The 17,876-nt window shown below is 34.7% G+C and overlaps 1 protein-coding gene across 1 annotated transcript; it reads right to left on the reverse strand.

Moving 5' to 3' along the window:
* Positions 1-13,354: 13,354 nt before the first annotated feature.
* LOC122043489 lies at positions 13,355-15,661 on the reverse strand. The gene is made up of 3 exons (XM_042604114.1): positions 15,063-15,661; positions 13,601-13,688; positions 13,355-13,495 (listed from the first exon to the last, which is right to left on the reverse strand). The coding sequence occupies exons 1-2, from the start codon at positions 15,628-15,630 to the stop codon at positions 13,657-13,659; spliced, it is 600 nt and encodes a 199-aa protein (XP_042460048.1). The 5' UTR covers positions 15,631-15,661; the 3' UTR covers positions 13,355-13,495; positions 13,601-13,656.
* Positions 15,662-17,876: the final 2,215 nt, after the last annotated feature.

The raw sequence follows: 17,876 nt of genomic DNA on the forward strand, positions 1-17,876 counted from the left end.
CAGTATTCAGACAAGAATTTGCAGGTGTAAACTAACACAAAAGGCAAGAACAACTGTTTGATGACTACTTCAGGCAGTAACACCAGTTAAGGTTACCAACAGCATCTACAGTATTTTATGTTTATATTCTATTTCTTGATCTAGGTATCTAAAAGGCATATGAGGACATACCTTTGATTCTCCTTCGTAGAGGGAGAGCGAGGGAAAGAGAGAGAGAGCACTTCAATTGCAAAAATGTATTATACGCCCACTAATATTATATGGGCTACAAATTTTTAAAAATGTGTTATAAAATTATATTTAAAAAAAATAGAGAGCAAAAGGATATAAATTCAATCATAAATATTTACAAACCATTACAACTATATGAGTTATAAATTTAAAAAAATAATAATAAAAATATTCTTTTTTTTAAAAAAAATAAATTTAAAAATATTATAAAATGTAAAAAATTTAAAAACAATAATAAAGACCTAAGTTATACAAATTTTGTAAAAGGCTTTCATGGTTCCCACAGGATTTTTATTATGGACCAAAGTATTGATTGAATCACTTGAACTTGATTTATTGACTGTGGTTATATTATATCATATTATATTATATACAACAGTTCATGGATTTGCTTTTGCTATTCTGAGCAGCAAGTTCCATTTGCACACTACAACGAAGCTCGTCTTATGTGGAGCAAAAGTTAAAGGACTTCCATTGTTTCCATAGGCAAGCTACTGAAAGAATAACCCTTGAGAAAAAGATACGTCTTCTGTTGACTTCTAGTATTTCTTGACCACAATTTTTCTGCATCTAATGTATATTTTCAAAATATTACAGGTCTAGGTCTAGGTCTTGGGTAGACTTTTTCTGTTTCTTGAGCACAATTTTTCTGCATCAAATGCATATTTTCAAAATGTTATCTTTAATTATGGTAACGATTCTTTGTCAAATAGGAACCTTTGTTCCTTGATTGGGAAATGTTTGATGCAATACACATGGAAACAAAAAGAAGGAAAGTTCATAGCAGTGTCTTACATATTATCTGAATAGACTTTTCTCTGAAGGTTTCTTTCAGGGGATTCTCACTTTGGAAGTTAATGAGCATAATTTTACCCACTGCATCCAATGGGGGAAAAGGACATGTAACAATAGAGGAAGGGTTAACTCCAGACAGAGACACCGACTGCATGAGGTCAGAACAATACCAACTCTAGGACCACGCGCTAACTGTTGGAAAGTTTCTACGATCTAGAATAAAGATTGGAATATTTATGTATAAAGATATGGACGAGAATATAAGATAAATTTGTATGTTAGTATGATACAAATATGCATAAATGTTAATTTAAGTACACGTAAATGATATTCTTTTCATGTGATCAATTTGAGATATAATTAGGCTGAACACTATTATCAATTACTCCTGCATACCATGTAACCATAGATTTGTTAATCAAATAATAATAAAAGTATCAGTTTCATAATTGAAAATAATTAAGTAATTCATAGTGTTTTTGTGAAAAATATTCCAACTTGTTCAGCAACGTCACTTGTTTATGGAATGTGACCAAAAGCTTTTTTAAGACTTTCACTCGTTTATTGGTGTTTATGGATCCAAATCATACTAATTGTTTCTCTTGTTTTTCTTTAAAGTTATGCTTTAATTATCAAGCATTGACCATAAATCTGTTGTATTTTATTTCTCCTGTTTTTTTTTTCACGGACTTTGTACTTAAAATAGGCCTTGTTTGCATAAGTTCTTAATTGAATCTGCTAGTCTAAATTAATTTTATTATTGTTGAATTATGTCTCTGTGTTCAATTGCAGTTGCTCATTGAAAACACATCATTTTGGGTGGCTGTTTGCTTGTGAGGTAAATCATGTATGTTATGTACCTTAAATAAAGCCTGACTCCTTAATCTAAATTTTGTTCTCTTTGTTTTTGGAGTCTTAACATGCAAAATTGATCCATTTGGATAGAGATCCCAACTCTCTTGTCCCTGCGTGAAACTTATTACTCATCTCTGCATCAGAAATAAATGGCGGTACTTTTTGTTCAGGACACAAATTACAAGCACACAGATTTAAATTACAAGCAGAAATAAAAGGAATGAAGCCGCTCTCTCCAAGCTTCTTCTCTTCTGATAAGTCCTTGTTGCAAATGACAATTCCCGGAAAGTGAACCTCTTCGGTCCTCATTGCTCTCAAACTTGAGGTATATCCTCATGTATCGCAGTCCATGTGCTCCTCTATGCTATTCTTCTTCCTCCTGTTCTTGCTGCAAATCAAATCTTCCTCCGGTTCTTTCTGCAAATCAAGCATGCCCACCATATTAGAACAGCCGAGATCACTCCAATGGTAGAACCTATGAAGATCATAACCATGTCCATTTGTTTGTTCTTCTTTGGCTGCAGAGTCGAGTTGAAGGACCATGATATAATGCTATGCATCTCAGTGTAGTTACCAGTGGCAGCGGAGAACCCAACTGCTACATGCTCCGGGAGGACCTCTCTCAGATCAACAATGTAGCTTATGCTGTAATTGGCGCTTGGTGATTGATTCGTCTCTGGATAGGTCAGGAAGAGGCTCAAGTTGTGGGTGATGGAGTCATAATCCACCCGTGCATTACCAACTCTGTGTTCCCTGATGCTGCTGTTCCAACGAACATACTTTGAAGAAGTGATCGAGTTTATGTCAATGCCAAGATGTTCGCCTTCTGGATCCCATTCATAGTTGCTGAAGGTGTCAAACTCCACTGCCACTGCGCTACTGGTTGAATTGACGAAGATTGTGGAGTTGGAATAGAGGCCAAGGTAGCCACCTTGAGAATATAAGGGAAGCTTGGCAGGGCATGGTGCAAGGAAGAAGGCAAAGCCATCAGCATGGTTTGTTGCATTGGAGTTGATGATGAAGGAGAATTGTGTGGTGAAGTTAGTGAGTTCTTTCCTTTTGTTGTTCCAAAGGAGGAGTGGATCGTTCTAGGTTGCTCTACTAGTGCTCGCCAAATTTGTACCATCTTTGGTGAGCATTATAGTGGAGTCAATAATGTCCCCATCGCCTTCAAATGTGATCTTGGACTGTGAGGCCGGATCGAAGCTAGGGAAGTTGAAGGAGAGCGAGGTTGCCAATGGCACAACTATTGCCAAGAATAGAACAGGTAAAATCCTTGCTTTGTACAGAATCATAGCTGAAATTTGACAGAAAGTAGTTGCTAACTATTCTGCAGTACAAGTTAATATAAAGGCAATGCATTCTTTTTGGTGATTAGCTTAAGGCAGTTTCATGTCTATAAATCATACATTTATCAGTCATGATTTAGTGAGGTGAACAGGGAAATGGGTGAACTTCACTAACTGGTTTCAGCTCCCAATTTCTTTGGAAAGAATGCTAAGGGAAAGAAAAGGTAAATGACATTCATACAAGAACCAAGAACCACAAATCAAGCTAGAATATGACCACCGAACAGAGGCTTATGAGTTATAGTTCAACCATTCTCCTTTCCCACCATATACAGCCAACTTGAAGCCTAAATCCCCAAAACAAGAGAAGTTATTGAGTTTTTTAATGGCAACATTCAGACAAGAATTGAGAAAACTGTTTGATGACTACTCAAGGCAGAAACACCAGTTTAGGATACCAATGTTCTTCATGGATTTATCTGAACAAAGTAGAGGCAACAACATCTAAAGCAATTGAGAAATTTATGTTTATATTCAATTTCTTTATACAGTTATCCAAAAAGCATAAGGGCATACCTTTGGTTCTCCTTCCTGGAGAGAAAGCCTATTTCCAAGAGAGAAAGAGGGTACTCCAGTCACTAAGATGCCTATAAAGCTTTAAAAGAAAATTACATAATGTCATAGTTGCATTTTTTGTCAAATAGGAAGCTTTGCTCCTTGATTGGGAAATGCTTGATCCAATACACACGGAACAAAAAGGAGGAAAGTTCATGGCAATGCCTTACATAATTGAATGTGATATCCCTACTCTCTTGTCGATGGACTACACCAAAGTCAAGTCAATCTATCTATAGAATTTTTTTTTCTTGAGTCACTAACTATGCACCTGATTTAATCCAGCAAAAAGAAATGGTTTGTGGGAGAGCTTCGAGCTTCTTCCAAAACTTGTAAATCAGGCATACAAGGACATGTAGACCGAACATGGTCAAAGTCTTCTGTTCAAGACTTGAAAGGTAATGTTATATTTTAGTTTTCTTTATCTGAATATTTATTAAAAATAACAGAAGACAGTAAACATTATATCTGAAGGTTTTTCCTTCAGGTCATTATCTATTTGGAAGTCAAAGAGGGTAATTTTACCAATACATTTAATGGGAAAAGGACAAACGGCAGTATTGAAAGGGCTAAAGCTCCCAAGACAGACCAACCACAATCAATAAGAGGTCAACCAACCACAATCAATAAGAGGTCAACCGCAATATTTTAAACTATACTAATTGTTTCTCATTTTTTTTTAGTTTCTCTTTTAATTATCAAGTTTCACTGACCATTATTATTAAACTATGCCTCTAATTTTATTATAATTACATCCATTAATCTGTTAGAGTTTTTTAAATTATTTGGAATAGAGTTTATTCTTTAATTGTATAATTGTCTCCTAATTATTATCTTGCCATCTTGGTCACAAATTCAATCATGTTGATGATAAACTATGGAGTTAGAATGTTCTACGTCCATTAGTTGTTCACTATTTATGTCTATATATTAGAAGAATATTATTCCTTTTCGAGCAACTGCTGCATTATCCATTTACAAAAAGCTGATACATCTCAAGAAAGAAACAGTGCTGGAAATTAGAGGGTAATAATAGGCAGCCAAAACGTATTTGAAAATTGTTTTCAACATTCAACAAAAGAGAAAAAAAACTCCAGGGTGAAATGAAAAATTTCCCATTCAAATATTTTAAAATTATCTAGATGACTGGTCGAAACTAGGAAAAGACCCAGAAGCATGATTCTAATTGGAACCAATTGTCAGATATATGTACCAATCAATCAATAGTGAATATCATTCTAAAGGTCAGCGTTAGTAACATAGTATGGTAGTTCAAGCAAGTCTTGAACAACTGCATCAAAGAACCCTCAAATATGGTGACTTTGGCTTTGTTGATCTACACACGTAGACCAAATTTAGTTAGGAGTAGAAAGTAACACCAATTTTGTAAATATACATGGGTGGCTTCTGAAAGAAACATGTTTAATTCCCTTGCTGCTCACTTTTGGGGGATGAATGGATTTTCGAAACTTAGAAGTGGTCTGGCATGTGGCCCATTGCCCTTCTCATCTGTTTTATTACCTTTTCCTGTTCCATCTGGTGTCATAAGTGGCATGAATAGCCCCAAAAACCTTCAAAAAAAAAAAAATCTGATATGAACAAATGCTATTATTTCATTTGGATACAACATCATGCTGTATTTTATTAATATTTTGGACTAACAACAACAAGAAACCACAGCCATGAGTTACACTATTTGGGGTAAGCCTTGGTTTAAATGAAACGATGGGACTGTAGTAGGAATCCAGGATCGTATCTAGGGAACAAGAAACTGCAGTAGCTATTGAAATTTTAGATAGGTTTTAAAAATCTTAACAGAAAATGACAATTCGTTTTGGGCAAAACTTTGCTTACCATTTTATGAAACTCTGTTCTTTGAATATCTGTGATCCGCATTCAAGGCAAACTCTTGGACTTCAATGAGAGGCCTTCTCCCCCTTTCTGGAAGTGGCAACGGATCACTGTGTCAAATAAACACTTTTTTAGGGACCGCTGAGATTTTTTTTTGGATAACTTAGATGGAAGAAGAGGCTTCTGGTGTAATTACTATCTCAAAATAGGTTGCGCTCTAAAAATTCTTTGCTGTGCGTCCTCTCTTTCTGCCTTTTCTTTCTCGTCCATTCTCCTCTGCAACTCCTCTTCATGCCTAATGAGGCTTTCCAATTGAAAAACTTCAGGTGTTATGCACTGCTTAAGCTCAGGTTTGGGAGGCATCTGAAAGTATGTGGAAATTAAACACGTGAAGAAAATGGAAACACAAAAGTAGTTGAATTTTGCATCATTTGGAATGAATGGTGCTGACCTGCTTCATACCACTGGAAAATCTGTGGTATAAGGGTAAGGATTTGCCTTTGGAATTCTAGCTCTCTCCTCTTCAAGTTCTTTATATAGAACCTGTTTTGCAAGTTGCTTTTCTTTTTCAAGTCCTCTCTCCTGAAGAGAGTAAAATAATAAGTGAAGTTGGCTATGACTCGTGCAAAAAAAAGAGAAGGAAAGAAGAAAGGAAAATAATCCATCACAACTCTGAATGAAGATGAAAAAGATTTGATATTGTCAATCTGGGAACTTCTTAGTTATCATGATTAGAAGAATCAGGATGAAGTGAAAGCTACAAAAGGTCACACATCACAGACGAAAGTAAATATCGCATGCTTGCTCTCCCAGATTAATCAACAAACAAAAGAGATTGCAGTGCTAACTTATCAAAGAATTCCGGTGGCAAAAGATGAATACGTTTGCCCCAGCGTCCCGCCAACCTGTCCCAGGGCCAATACGGAGTAGGTAAATCACGGACGACGACTAACCTTTGGAATAGTGACTAGCATATAAGGGAGGCATTTACTTCGATTTTGCTGAGATTCGAACCCCAGACTTCATGATGATAACACCTCATGAGCTAACCACTAGACTCATCTGAGAGGACGACACCTTATCAAAAAAATTCTACTACCACAGCAGGAGGATCCACCCTATCATTTGTTGCAAAATGAAATTCCTTGGGATCAGTAATATGTGGCTTTGAGTTGCAAAAGGTACATATATCCCCGTTGCTCTCAAGTATCTGGGTAGGAATTAGGAAGAGTCTGGTGAGTATTTGTGGCAAAAGACGAAATTACTCGTCTCTAGCGCCCCCGTCGCATCCGATCCTAGGCCATCACGAGAGAGGTAAATTACGACAGTCGAGAGGGGTAAGTGGTGGTGGGGTGAGTTGCACATGATCTGGGGATTTACGCCCCGACAACCCTGCGGTTCTACCCCGCGACCTCATGTGACAAGTATACTATCATTTACCATCTCGGATGACCCGTGGGTCAGTCTGGTGAGTATTTGTGATTGTGTAAAAGGAAGTCTTTAAAACCAACTGCCAAAAAAATAAATACACCTATATATTTATATTTAGCGGCCTAGCCTTGAACTTTGGCATCTTTTCTAGTTCCTCCTTCTCTAATTCCTCAAAACTTTTTATCCTGCAATGCAACAGAAGCGCGCATGTTGAAATATGCATAAAACCTTGAAATTAAATACAGAAACTCATGAAAATTGACTTACTTTGGAGGTTGAGCTAGGGTTGTTGTTTCAAGACGTGGGGTTTTTGGTTCAGTGAGTTTGAGGGGTTTGACCTAATTCTATTAAATTGTCAATAAGTAGAAATTAACATTACAGGACAACAAAATCCATTATTTACAGAGTAAGAAAAGAGATTACCTGAACAGAACTATCTATTGATGAAGTATCAGCATGCTGATTTGCTCTTTCCAATGTCTTCAAATGGAATTCCAAAACAAATAATAAGATAGATTTCTTAGCTTGAAGGAAAATCAAGTAAATCCTACCTAAAAATAGGTGTTTGAGGAGAATTTCTGGGAAACAAAGGAAATGTAGGTGCTTTAAATATCTGCATAATTGAAGAAAGAAACTCATATAAGTACAGTACTCAAATCTCACTGAATCAAGGTTCTTGATAAAAAACACCAAACCTTCTTGTTTAAAGGACGTGCTCTAAATTTGGGCATTTTTGCTAGCATCTCTTCTTCAAGCTCCACAAAGCCCTTAATTCACACTGCACAAACCCTTTGGGTGATTTCTAGTGTGGGTTCCTTAGAGCATCTCCAATGGTGGAAGCTCTTGGAAAGCATTTTTATGGTCTCTACAATGTCACATCAAAAGCAAAAAAACTTCAATCATCTCTCTACTATCAAAAAACCTCCCAACAACTTCTCTATGGGTCTCACTCTTTCTTACAAATCATTCATAAACATAAGATAATTAAATGTATCATAATTAATAAATTATTTTTTCATTGATCGCGGTCATAGTGTGCCTAGATATGCTCAATCAAGTCGGCTCGAAGATGAATTTCTCCTGAGGTATTCTTATAATTCTTAGGTGTAGCCCTAAAATATTTATGACGGAGGATTTCCTTCATAATCCGACCAATTGACTATTGCATCCCCTCATTCTCAATAATCATGTTGTGTAAAATAATATATGTATACATGATGTCCTTCAAATTATTCTTGTACCAAAATTATTTTGGATCTTTGATTATTGCCCATCGTGATTAAAGAACTCCAAATGCTCGTTCGACATCCTTTCTCGCAGTCTCCTATCGTTCCTTAAACATCATTCTCTTGGGATCCTAGGGGCAGAGAAAGTTCTTGCGAAAATAACTCATTCTAGATAGATCTCATCAATTAGATAGTATCCTTTTGTATATTGTGCATTGTTAACCGTAAAATAAACGTATGGTGCATTTCCTTGTAAGACGTAAATAAAGGTGATTCATTATAATATCATTATGTGATCCTGTAATCCCAAAAAAGGAGTGTTAGATCAGCAAGTCTGCAAATATGACTACTTCAAGCATAATTTTCTGGATGCCATGATCTCCCCTAGTAAATTGGCTTTTCCAAGCAACAAGGTAAATTTTCCATTGTCAATACACTATCCAACATGTTGGGGAAGTCATGTCTCTGCTCATACATTTCAATCAAGTGTTGGATGTCAGCAGCATCGGATATTCTCAAATATTGGGTCCTAAATACTTGAATCATACATCGACAGAAGTTGAACAAGCATTCAATGATAGTTGTTTTAAAAATCTGTAGGTAATCATCATAATGGTCTGCAGAGCGAAGTGACAAATCTTTTTTTCCCATGGCATCGACACTTCATTGAAAATATTCAGAATGATTTTTCAAGGCATCAATTGTGCAAAGGAACAACCCTCTTTGTATCCGAAATCGATGTCAAAATACGTCATTGGGATATACCGGCTCATCAGAGAAGTAATCATTGAAATGAGTGTGTCCGACTTCATGATCATGGTTTAAATACATTCTCCTCTGTGTCATATAGCCGGAGCATTATTTGTTCATATATCTATTCCGCATCTTCCATCAATTCCTGTCTCCATAATTCATGGATAGATCAATATGAATTTTCAGACATTTGAAATAAATGAAGATATTTGCGTGGTTGAGAAGACAATGTTTGTAAAATAGAGGATTCTAGTTTCCTTACTTGTATATATAAGTTAATTTATAATGACTAGTTTTGAGTTGTTGGAAAAAAAATAAAAATTAGTCATTGAATATATATATATATATATATATATATATATATATATATATATATATATATATATATATATATAAGGAAATGGGAAGTCGCTCCCGAAGTTTACCATTGTGATGACATGGCAAATAAAAGGAGCTCCCTCCCACTATGGAGGAAGCACCTTCCAATAAACTCTAGGAGCTGCTCTCCAAAATGATTTTATTATTAGAATTTTTATTTTTTCTTGAAAAAAATATTAAAATAGTTGTTATTCAACGACTAAAAATGAATTGTTGTTCAATGGTTAATTTTTTTTTTTTTTCAATGGCTAAAAAATAGTCGTTACAAACTAACCTACATATACAAGGAAACTATAATCCTCTATTCTATAAACATTATCTTCTCAACCAGCAAATATCTTCATTTATTCTAAATGTTTGAAAATCCTGATCGATCTAACATATCTATGATATGTGAATTATAGAGAAATGAATTGATGGAAGATGCAGAACATATATATGAACAAATAATGCTCGGGCTATATAAGCAATGACAAATGATATGTTAAAAAGCTCAAAGTTCTTCTGGTAGAACATAGAGGAGAAGATAAACCAGGATCGTGAAGTCGGACACGCTCATCTTTTCAATGATTACTTCTTTGATAAACTGTTATATCCCGATGATGTATTTCGACGTGGATTCCGGATGATGCAAAGAGAGTTATTCCTTCGCACAGTCGATGCCTTGAAAAATTATATTGAATATTTCCAATGGAGGGTTGATGAAAAAAAAATTTGTCGTCACTTTAGAAATGTACGGTGGCTATACGTTGGCGTACGGAGTCCCTATCAACCATCACGATGAGTACCTATGAGTTGTTGAAACAACTATTATTAAATGCTTGTTCAACTTCTGTCGATGTATGACTCAAATGTTTGGAGTCTACTTGAGAAGATCAGATGTTGTTGACATCCAACACTTGCTTGAAATGCATGAACAAAGACACAACTTCCTTGATATGTTGGGTAGTCTTGATTGTATGCTCAATGGAAAAGTTGTCCCGTTGTTTGGAAAGACCAGTTTACTTGGAGAGATCATGGGTCCTGATAATTATGCTTGAAGCAGTTGCATTTGCGTACGTACTTATGGATCTAGCACACCATTTTTGGGATTGTAAGGTCGTGTAATGATATTAATGTGCTTAACGAATCACCTTTATTTATCAACGTCTTACAAGGAAATGCATTAAAGGTTAATTTTATAGTTAACACTTAACAATGCACAATATATAAAAGGATATTATCTAACTGACCAGAATGAGCTATTTTTATCAAGAGCTTTTCGTGCCCCCAAGATCCCAAGAGAATGATGTTTAAGGAATGACATGAGGCTACGAGAAATGATGTTGAGTGGGCATTTGGGGTGCTCCAATCTCGATGGGTAATAATCAGAGGTCTAGGACGATTTGGGTACAAGGATAACTTGAAGGACATCATGTATACATGTATTATTTTGCACAACATGATTATTGAGAATAAAGGGATTCAATAGTCAATTGATTGAATGAAGAAGTAGATCCTCCGTCATATATATTCCAGGGCTTCACCTAATAATTCCAAGAATACATCTGTAGAGATTACGAGTTACGTGATAGTCAATTGCATCATCATCTTTGAGCCGACTTGGTTGAGCATATCTGGGTACGCTACGACTGCAATTAATGGGAAATAATTTATTAATTACGATACAATTAATTTTCATATGTTATATTTCATGAATGATTTATAAGAAATAGTGGGACCCATATATGAGTTGTCGGATGTTCTTTTGATAGTGGAGAGATGAGTAAAATTTTTTTGCTTTTGATGCAACATTGATTTGACATTGTAGGGACCATAAAAAAGTTCTCCAAAAGCTCCCACCATTGTAGATGCTCTTAGACCATCTCCAACGCTCAAACCTATTTTGGTGCACTTTCAACATCAATTTGGTGTCATTTGAGCACCAAAAGTTTTTTTTAACTCCAACCAATACACATCATTTCCTACCCTAAAAGAAATATTCTTTAAAATATTTTATTTTTCCATCTTATAATTTATTATTCAATATACACATTAATTTGTTAAATATTTTTATTACAATAATAATTACTATTAAAATTAATAATTTTATTCTACATAATAACTAATTTTTATGATATTATGTTTTTAGTTACAAGAAAATAAAAATTAGTATTTTTGTAATTTTGTTAGAAATAATTTAATAAACATGCTAATATTTAAAGAAATTACCAATATTATAAATTTTAATATATTTATAATCTTAGTAATATAACAAATATTTTAAATATTACTTATTTAAGTTAATAATTAATATAAATTTATAATATATAAAATTTACATAATAAATTAAATTAAATTAAATAATATTAATTTATAATATTTAAGAATATTTTAAATATAAATTTAATATTATAATATATTATATTTAAAATAAACCGTACTTGCACCATTTTGGTGCAAGTGAACACGCAACATCAAGATGGTGCTGCACTGTTCACTTGCACCATTTTGGGGTCTTCATTGGAAGAGATTTGGTGTCCCTTTTACACTAAAATAGTATAAAAGGATACCGATTGGAGATGGTCTTAGGCCTTGTCAATGTAAGTGAAGGCTGTCTTTATTTGACTAAAGCCGCATCATCCTGAAGATATATGAGCAAACGAAGTGGTTACTAGATTAAGTATTCAGAAGAGCAAAAATAGCCATAACTTTCAGAATTTAATGACATGAAATGAAAGATCATGAACACAAAAAAGTTGGTCCCCTCGGGGCGGTGCGATGGTTAAGACATGGGGTGTTGTCACATGAGGTCTTGGGGTTGAAACTCGGCGTGACCGAGCATAACCTCCCCCATGTCTTGGCCATTTGTACTAATGGCTAGTAGCCACCCGTGATTTACCTCCTCCGTGTTGGCCTAGGGACGGGTTGGCGGGGGCGCTGGGGGTGAGCGAATCGCCTTTTGCCACATGAACACAAAAAAGTTCCCTAGCATAAAAAATCCCTAGCTAATAAAGTTTAGTAAGTCCACATTGAAGAGGAATAGGGATCATTCTCTAATAATAAATTCATAGCAGTTGCTCATTGAAAACGTATCAATTTGGGTGGCTGTTTAGGTTATGTGCCTTGAGGCCTGACTTCTTAATCTAAATTTTGTTCTCTATGTTCCCTTATCTCAAAGAGATGCCTTGGATTGCTAGCAAATTAATTGTTACCAGTAACAAGTCTTAACCTAAGGATTGAGACAAAAAAACTTTCCATGTTTATGCAAATGATACAAGTTCCACCCAAATCCCACTAAGCATGTGGTATGTATATCTGTTTCTTGTCTACAAGTTTTTTGCCTGGATATTCTCTAGTAGCTTTGTGATAGAATTTCTGATGCAAAATGAACTTGAGAGAACTTATTAGAGTAAGGCTGGTAAAAAAAGTTGTAGGTAATGGCAAAGTGAGGGGATAAAAACTTATTTTTGGCAGCCATGTTTTTTAAAAATTAAAACTTTCTTAGCTTTAGTATTTTTTTGAAGATTGGACAGACAACAACTCGGTTTTCTCCTTTAAATTAGATGGTTTTTGAATCAAAACAGTTCTTGTAGCTGTCAAATTCTTTGAACTGGTTAATGCTGCTACTCCTTTCCTTGATATTCTGTGCAATTCTGGAGTGCATGGTTCGGTAGACACATGGTTCTCCTTGGTTTTGGATGCTAGCATCATTTTAGTAAACCTCTGTGCTTCGGCAGTGCAAGCTGCTGATCCTGTTCATGACTTCGAGTAATGTGACTAAATCAGCATAAGGAATAAGTTGATCAAACAACAAGCTTTTCGTCAAATTCAACATACCTGAATCATGGAGCACCACCTGAAACTGCTACAGGGAATTCAAAACGCTGGAGCTCCCTGTTCAAACAATCAGCTAATGCCAAGGATGAAGAATTGCCACTTGAGGAGCTTCAATAGAAAATATTAAGTAGAAAAATATTAGTTTGGTTTTCATGTAAGGTCATGGGCAAAAGAAGAATAGTAAAGGCTGTCAAATGTAAAACTAATATCCTTTAGCTGAACAATGTCACTCTCATAAGGCTCGGATACCTCCTGGACATTCGGAAAATACATATTAGATACTGTCTATGAATGTAATTACAATTTATTGTATTTACATATAGAATGGTTTCTTCAGGTTAGAATCTTTCAACTTACTAACTTAAATGTACCCTTCTTATCCACGATTACTTGTTCTTCTCCAGACATAATGTTCATACTAGCCGCAACCTCCTGGGTATAGTTTCTGAAAACACGAGTGCAAGAGGAAAAAAGGTCAGCTGTCAGAATCTTAACATACATGAGCCAGCCTAGAAACGAGTACTACTCATAATTTTCCAACACTGTCGTTCACACATATTCAGAGTTTGATTCTGCTTGGCAATCTCCATTGTGTACTTCAATCTGCCATTTGAAGAGAGAAATAGGACAACAGATAACAAATAGCTAAAAAGTTTACCATTTTCACATTCGTTTAAAACTACAAGTTTGCTTAGAATAAAAAGGAACCTTATTCTTTTCATCTACAAGTATGCTTAGAATAAAATTTTGATGGTACATTAATTTTTCAAACTTTGTTTTTATATAATTTGCTATAGAATTTAGTATTGATTAAAATCATTGTTTTTTCTACATTATCTAAATGAATTTCTTTAAATACCATAAATATTTAGAGATCTTTTTCATCTGAAATTAATTCACGCTGTTTATTTAAAATTTATTGAACATCAAGACATGCTAGCATTAATATTATTCCTATGATAATATTTAAATTACACACCTGAATCAATAACACTATAAAACTCATTCCTTGATTAATTTTTTGAAAAGTTAATTATATCTTAACATTTTATAATCTTAAATTGGTTAATGATTTAACTGATTTATTTTTCTATAGAATGTCTATAGCACTTAAAATCATTTGTTAAATTTTGTGTGTATTAATTATATAGAAATTAATACTTGTTTGTGCTAATTAATAATGTTGTTATATTTTTTACAATTGTTGTAATGTTTTGCAAAAGTAGAAGCAGAAAATCAGTAGCTAGATATTTCTGTTGTAATTAATGCACTTTTGATAATGATAATTCAGAAGCCAGGAATTAAAAGGAGACTCACATGCACAATCGCACACCCTAAAAAGAAAATTTCGATTTAAAGATTAATTAAGTTTAATTTCCACAAAAAATTTATCAGAAAAATCAACACCTTGTTTACATGTAGCAAATATTTACTGCAACAATTCATAGACTTGTATAAGACCATAAAGTGCCAACATATATATGTAGGAAATTAAATGGAGTTCCTCTCAGATCAAATCAAAGCTTTCACTAGAACAAATTAAACACTTACTTTTTCAATTCTCTTTCTTTTCCTTCTTTCCCACAGTCACAACTCACGCGCACAGTTATCACATGTAATTAATCTCCAACACACATATCTATACATATAATCTTCAACACACGCAGATGTAGATGTAGATGTAGGCATATATATATATATTCTTAGGCATATATAGATCAATAAACATGTAGTTAATTAATTAGCTAATTGTTGCCAAAAGGAAGAGAAATCGGCAGAATGATCCCAAAAAGAGCTTGCAAGAAAGCTGATAACGCACTTGAACCAATCATAACAGCTGCCGTCGATGTACCCCACTTTGTTGGTCTCCACACTTGATTATTACCTGCGGCTTGCTGGTTGATGGAAGTGGAACCATAAGCAGCTGGTAGTGGGAGGAAAGGAATATTTGGGGGCTGCTGATAGTGAGGAAGATGATAGAAAGGAGGCGGCTGTGGATGGTTAAGTACGTTGCCATACACGTTGGGACATGGATTTTGGGGCGACGGCTGATAGTAAGGATGATGATAGAAAGAAGGCGGTTGTGCATGGTAAAGTACGTTGCCATACATGTTGCGCTGTGGTGGTTGCCAAGGATATTGGAAACGGCCGGCAAGTTGTTTGTCATGTTTGTAGTGATGGTTAGCTGGAGCAGGAGAAGATGATTTCTCCTGCCCATGGCCATGGCCATGGCCTTGGATGAAGAAACAGTAAGACTCGGCACATCTCAAATGGACATCGAAGATCTGTGGCTCAGTGGTGTAGAAGGGCAAGCCATGCAGTGGATATCCACACAAGCAGCATAAGGCCCCCTCGTCAGGAGCTTCCTCCACCAGCACAGCCTTCATCTGCGTTCTGCCATTGAAGAACTCGACCACGTCCTTGCCTCTGTTGCCTGCCATAGCTAATTAATTAAGCCGCCAAGGTAATTATATTGTCTTCGAGAGCTGGTTGGAGATATATATATAGAAGAGATGGATTAAGTCATATGAAATCTCACTTATATAATATTTTTTAAATTAATCTACCACTTGAGTAGAAGTGCTCCCTCCAGCGGTAGGGCATGCATTCAGGTTATTACTTAGGCACTCATGGTTCAAATCTCAGCTATGATAAATTTATAAGAATTTTTTTCTTCAAATGGGACATGCAACTAAATAATACTGGGCTCTTGGGCTGCCCGTTACGAGCGCTTCCCGATTTACCCTGGTGACCAGTGGGAAACTTCCGTGAGTCGGAACGGTCACCCCAAGCTCAACGTTACCCAATCCGGTTAATCATTTTTCTTTGAGGACATTTTGGCAATTATGACGAATTTATAAGAATTTTTCCTCCAAATGAGACACGTAACTAAATGATGTTGGGCTTCTGGGTTATCCACTGTGAGCGTTTCCCGATTTACTCTGGTGGTTGGTGGGAAACTTCCGTGGGTCGAGATGGTCACCCTAGGCTCGACGTTATCCAGTCCGGTTAATCATTTTTCTTTGGGGACATTTTGGCGATTATGACGAATTTATAGGAATTTTTCCTCCAAATGAGACACGTAACTAAATGTTGCTAGACTCCTGGGTTGCTCGTTGTGAGCGCTTTCTGATTTATCCTGGTGGGCGATGGGAAACTTCCGTGGGGCCGAGCCGGTCATCCAGTCTCAATGTTATCCAGCTTGGTTAATTATTTTTTTCTTTGGGGACATTTTGGCCCCTGGGTCTATGGTGCAGTGGCAGGACATTCAGATTGTCGCCCAAATACCCATGGTTCAAGCCCCAACTATGATGAATTTGTAGAAATTTTTTCTCCAAATAGGACACGTAACTAAAGGATGTTGGGCTCCTAGACTGTCCGTCATGAGTGCTTCCCGATTTACCTGACCTGATTAATTATTTTTTTTATTCGAGGCATTTTGTTTTTAAGTTACTTGAACAATAAGTTATTAGTGCATTTATTAAATTATGTGGAGCGATCATAATATAAGGTTACATTTTGTTTCATATAAGGCTACATTTTAAAATCAGTGAAAGCCATGTCTTATAATATTTTTTTTACAAAGTAAACGTAATTAAAATTATTTTAAGTTTATATTTTATTTTTTTGAACTAAATTAAGGAAATTCTTCCCTTCCATTTTCTACGAATTGTTACTCTATTTCCTATTCCTTCTTATGAATATATATTTCAAATTCATTGTGAACTTTGATTTGTAAACTAATTGCATAATAATTTTTTATAATGACTTATTGACTTATTATTAAATATCATTCATATCATTATCCTTACAATTAAGAAATGTTTAGGACTTAACAACTTGTTGTGTTTGACCAAGTATTTTATCTTAAAACTAAAGGCCTATGCCAAATCATAATTAATTAAGATCTATGGTTAAAATTTTGTTTAGTCAAGCTAAGTCTCTTTATTTTGTTGATTAGTTTGTTATCGATTACTCAAACAAGTTGCTTTTTTATATGAAATATAAATAATATAATATTTCATAAAATACACACTTTGGCTAGCAAGTGCATTTATGTCCTTCTAAAATAAAACTAATAAATAATAATACACAAATAACTATACTTGTCAATTACTCAAACAAATATAATTTTATATTTTTATTTTGTTAAATAAAAAACTTACTTTAGTTGACGAGACAATTTACAAATGGAAATGCAAATTGTAATAAATACTAAAATGATTTATGATTTAGGAGTTCATGCATTAAGTCAATTACAGTGGTTTGATATATATTTTCGACTTCAACTCTTTTCCTTATTTTCCTTTTATTCAAAAAAAAAATGTCAAACTACACTCAATTACTTGAATATTCTTATGTAATTTTATGAAAATATAACAAATATATATATAATATTCTATAAGTTCTTAGTTTTAAACCATGCTTGCCATTTCTATTGGCATATAACCTGTGAAATAATCAAAGCAAGGGTAATTTTTAATGCAACCTTTAATATTTACGATTTTTAAAAATCTCGTTTAAGATTTTTAAAATAAAATTGCAAAATGGTTGTTTCTCTTAAGTAAAAGTGTGATCGATATCTTATCACAATTTCCTATTTTAATTTAACATTTGAGGTGTCAATTGATTT

The sequence above is a fragment of the Zingiber officinale genome, chromosome 2A (genome assembly GCF_018446385.1).
Source record: "Zingiber officinale cultivar Zhangliang chromosome 2A, Zo_v1.1, whole genome shotgun sequence".
Taxonomy (NCBI): Eukaryota; Viridiplantae; Streptophyta; class Magnoliopsida; order Zingiberales; family Zingiberaceae; genus Zingiber; species Zingiber officinale.

Excerpts from the sequence above, each read along its gene's own strand:
- LOC122043489 (XM_042604114.1), bottom strand. The coding sequence starts at position 15,630 with ATGAAGGCTGTGCTGGTGGAGGAAGCTCCTGACGAGGGGGCCTTATGC. Across the intron at positions 13,689-15,062 it reads AGCTGTTATGATTGGTTCAA|AAACTATACCCAGGAGGTTG; the intron begins GTGCGTTATCAG and ends TCGTGTTTTCAG.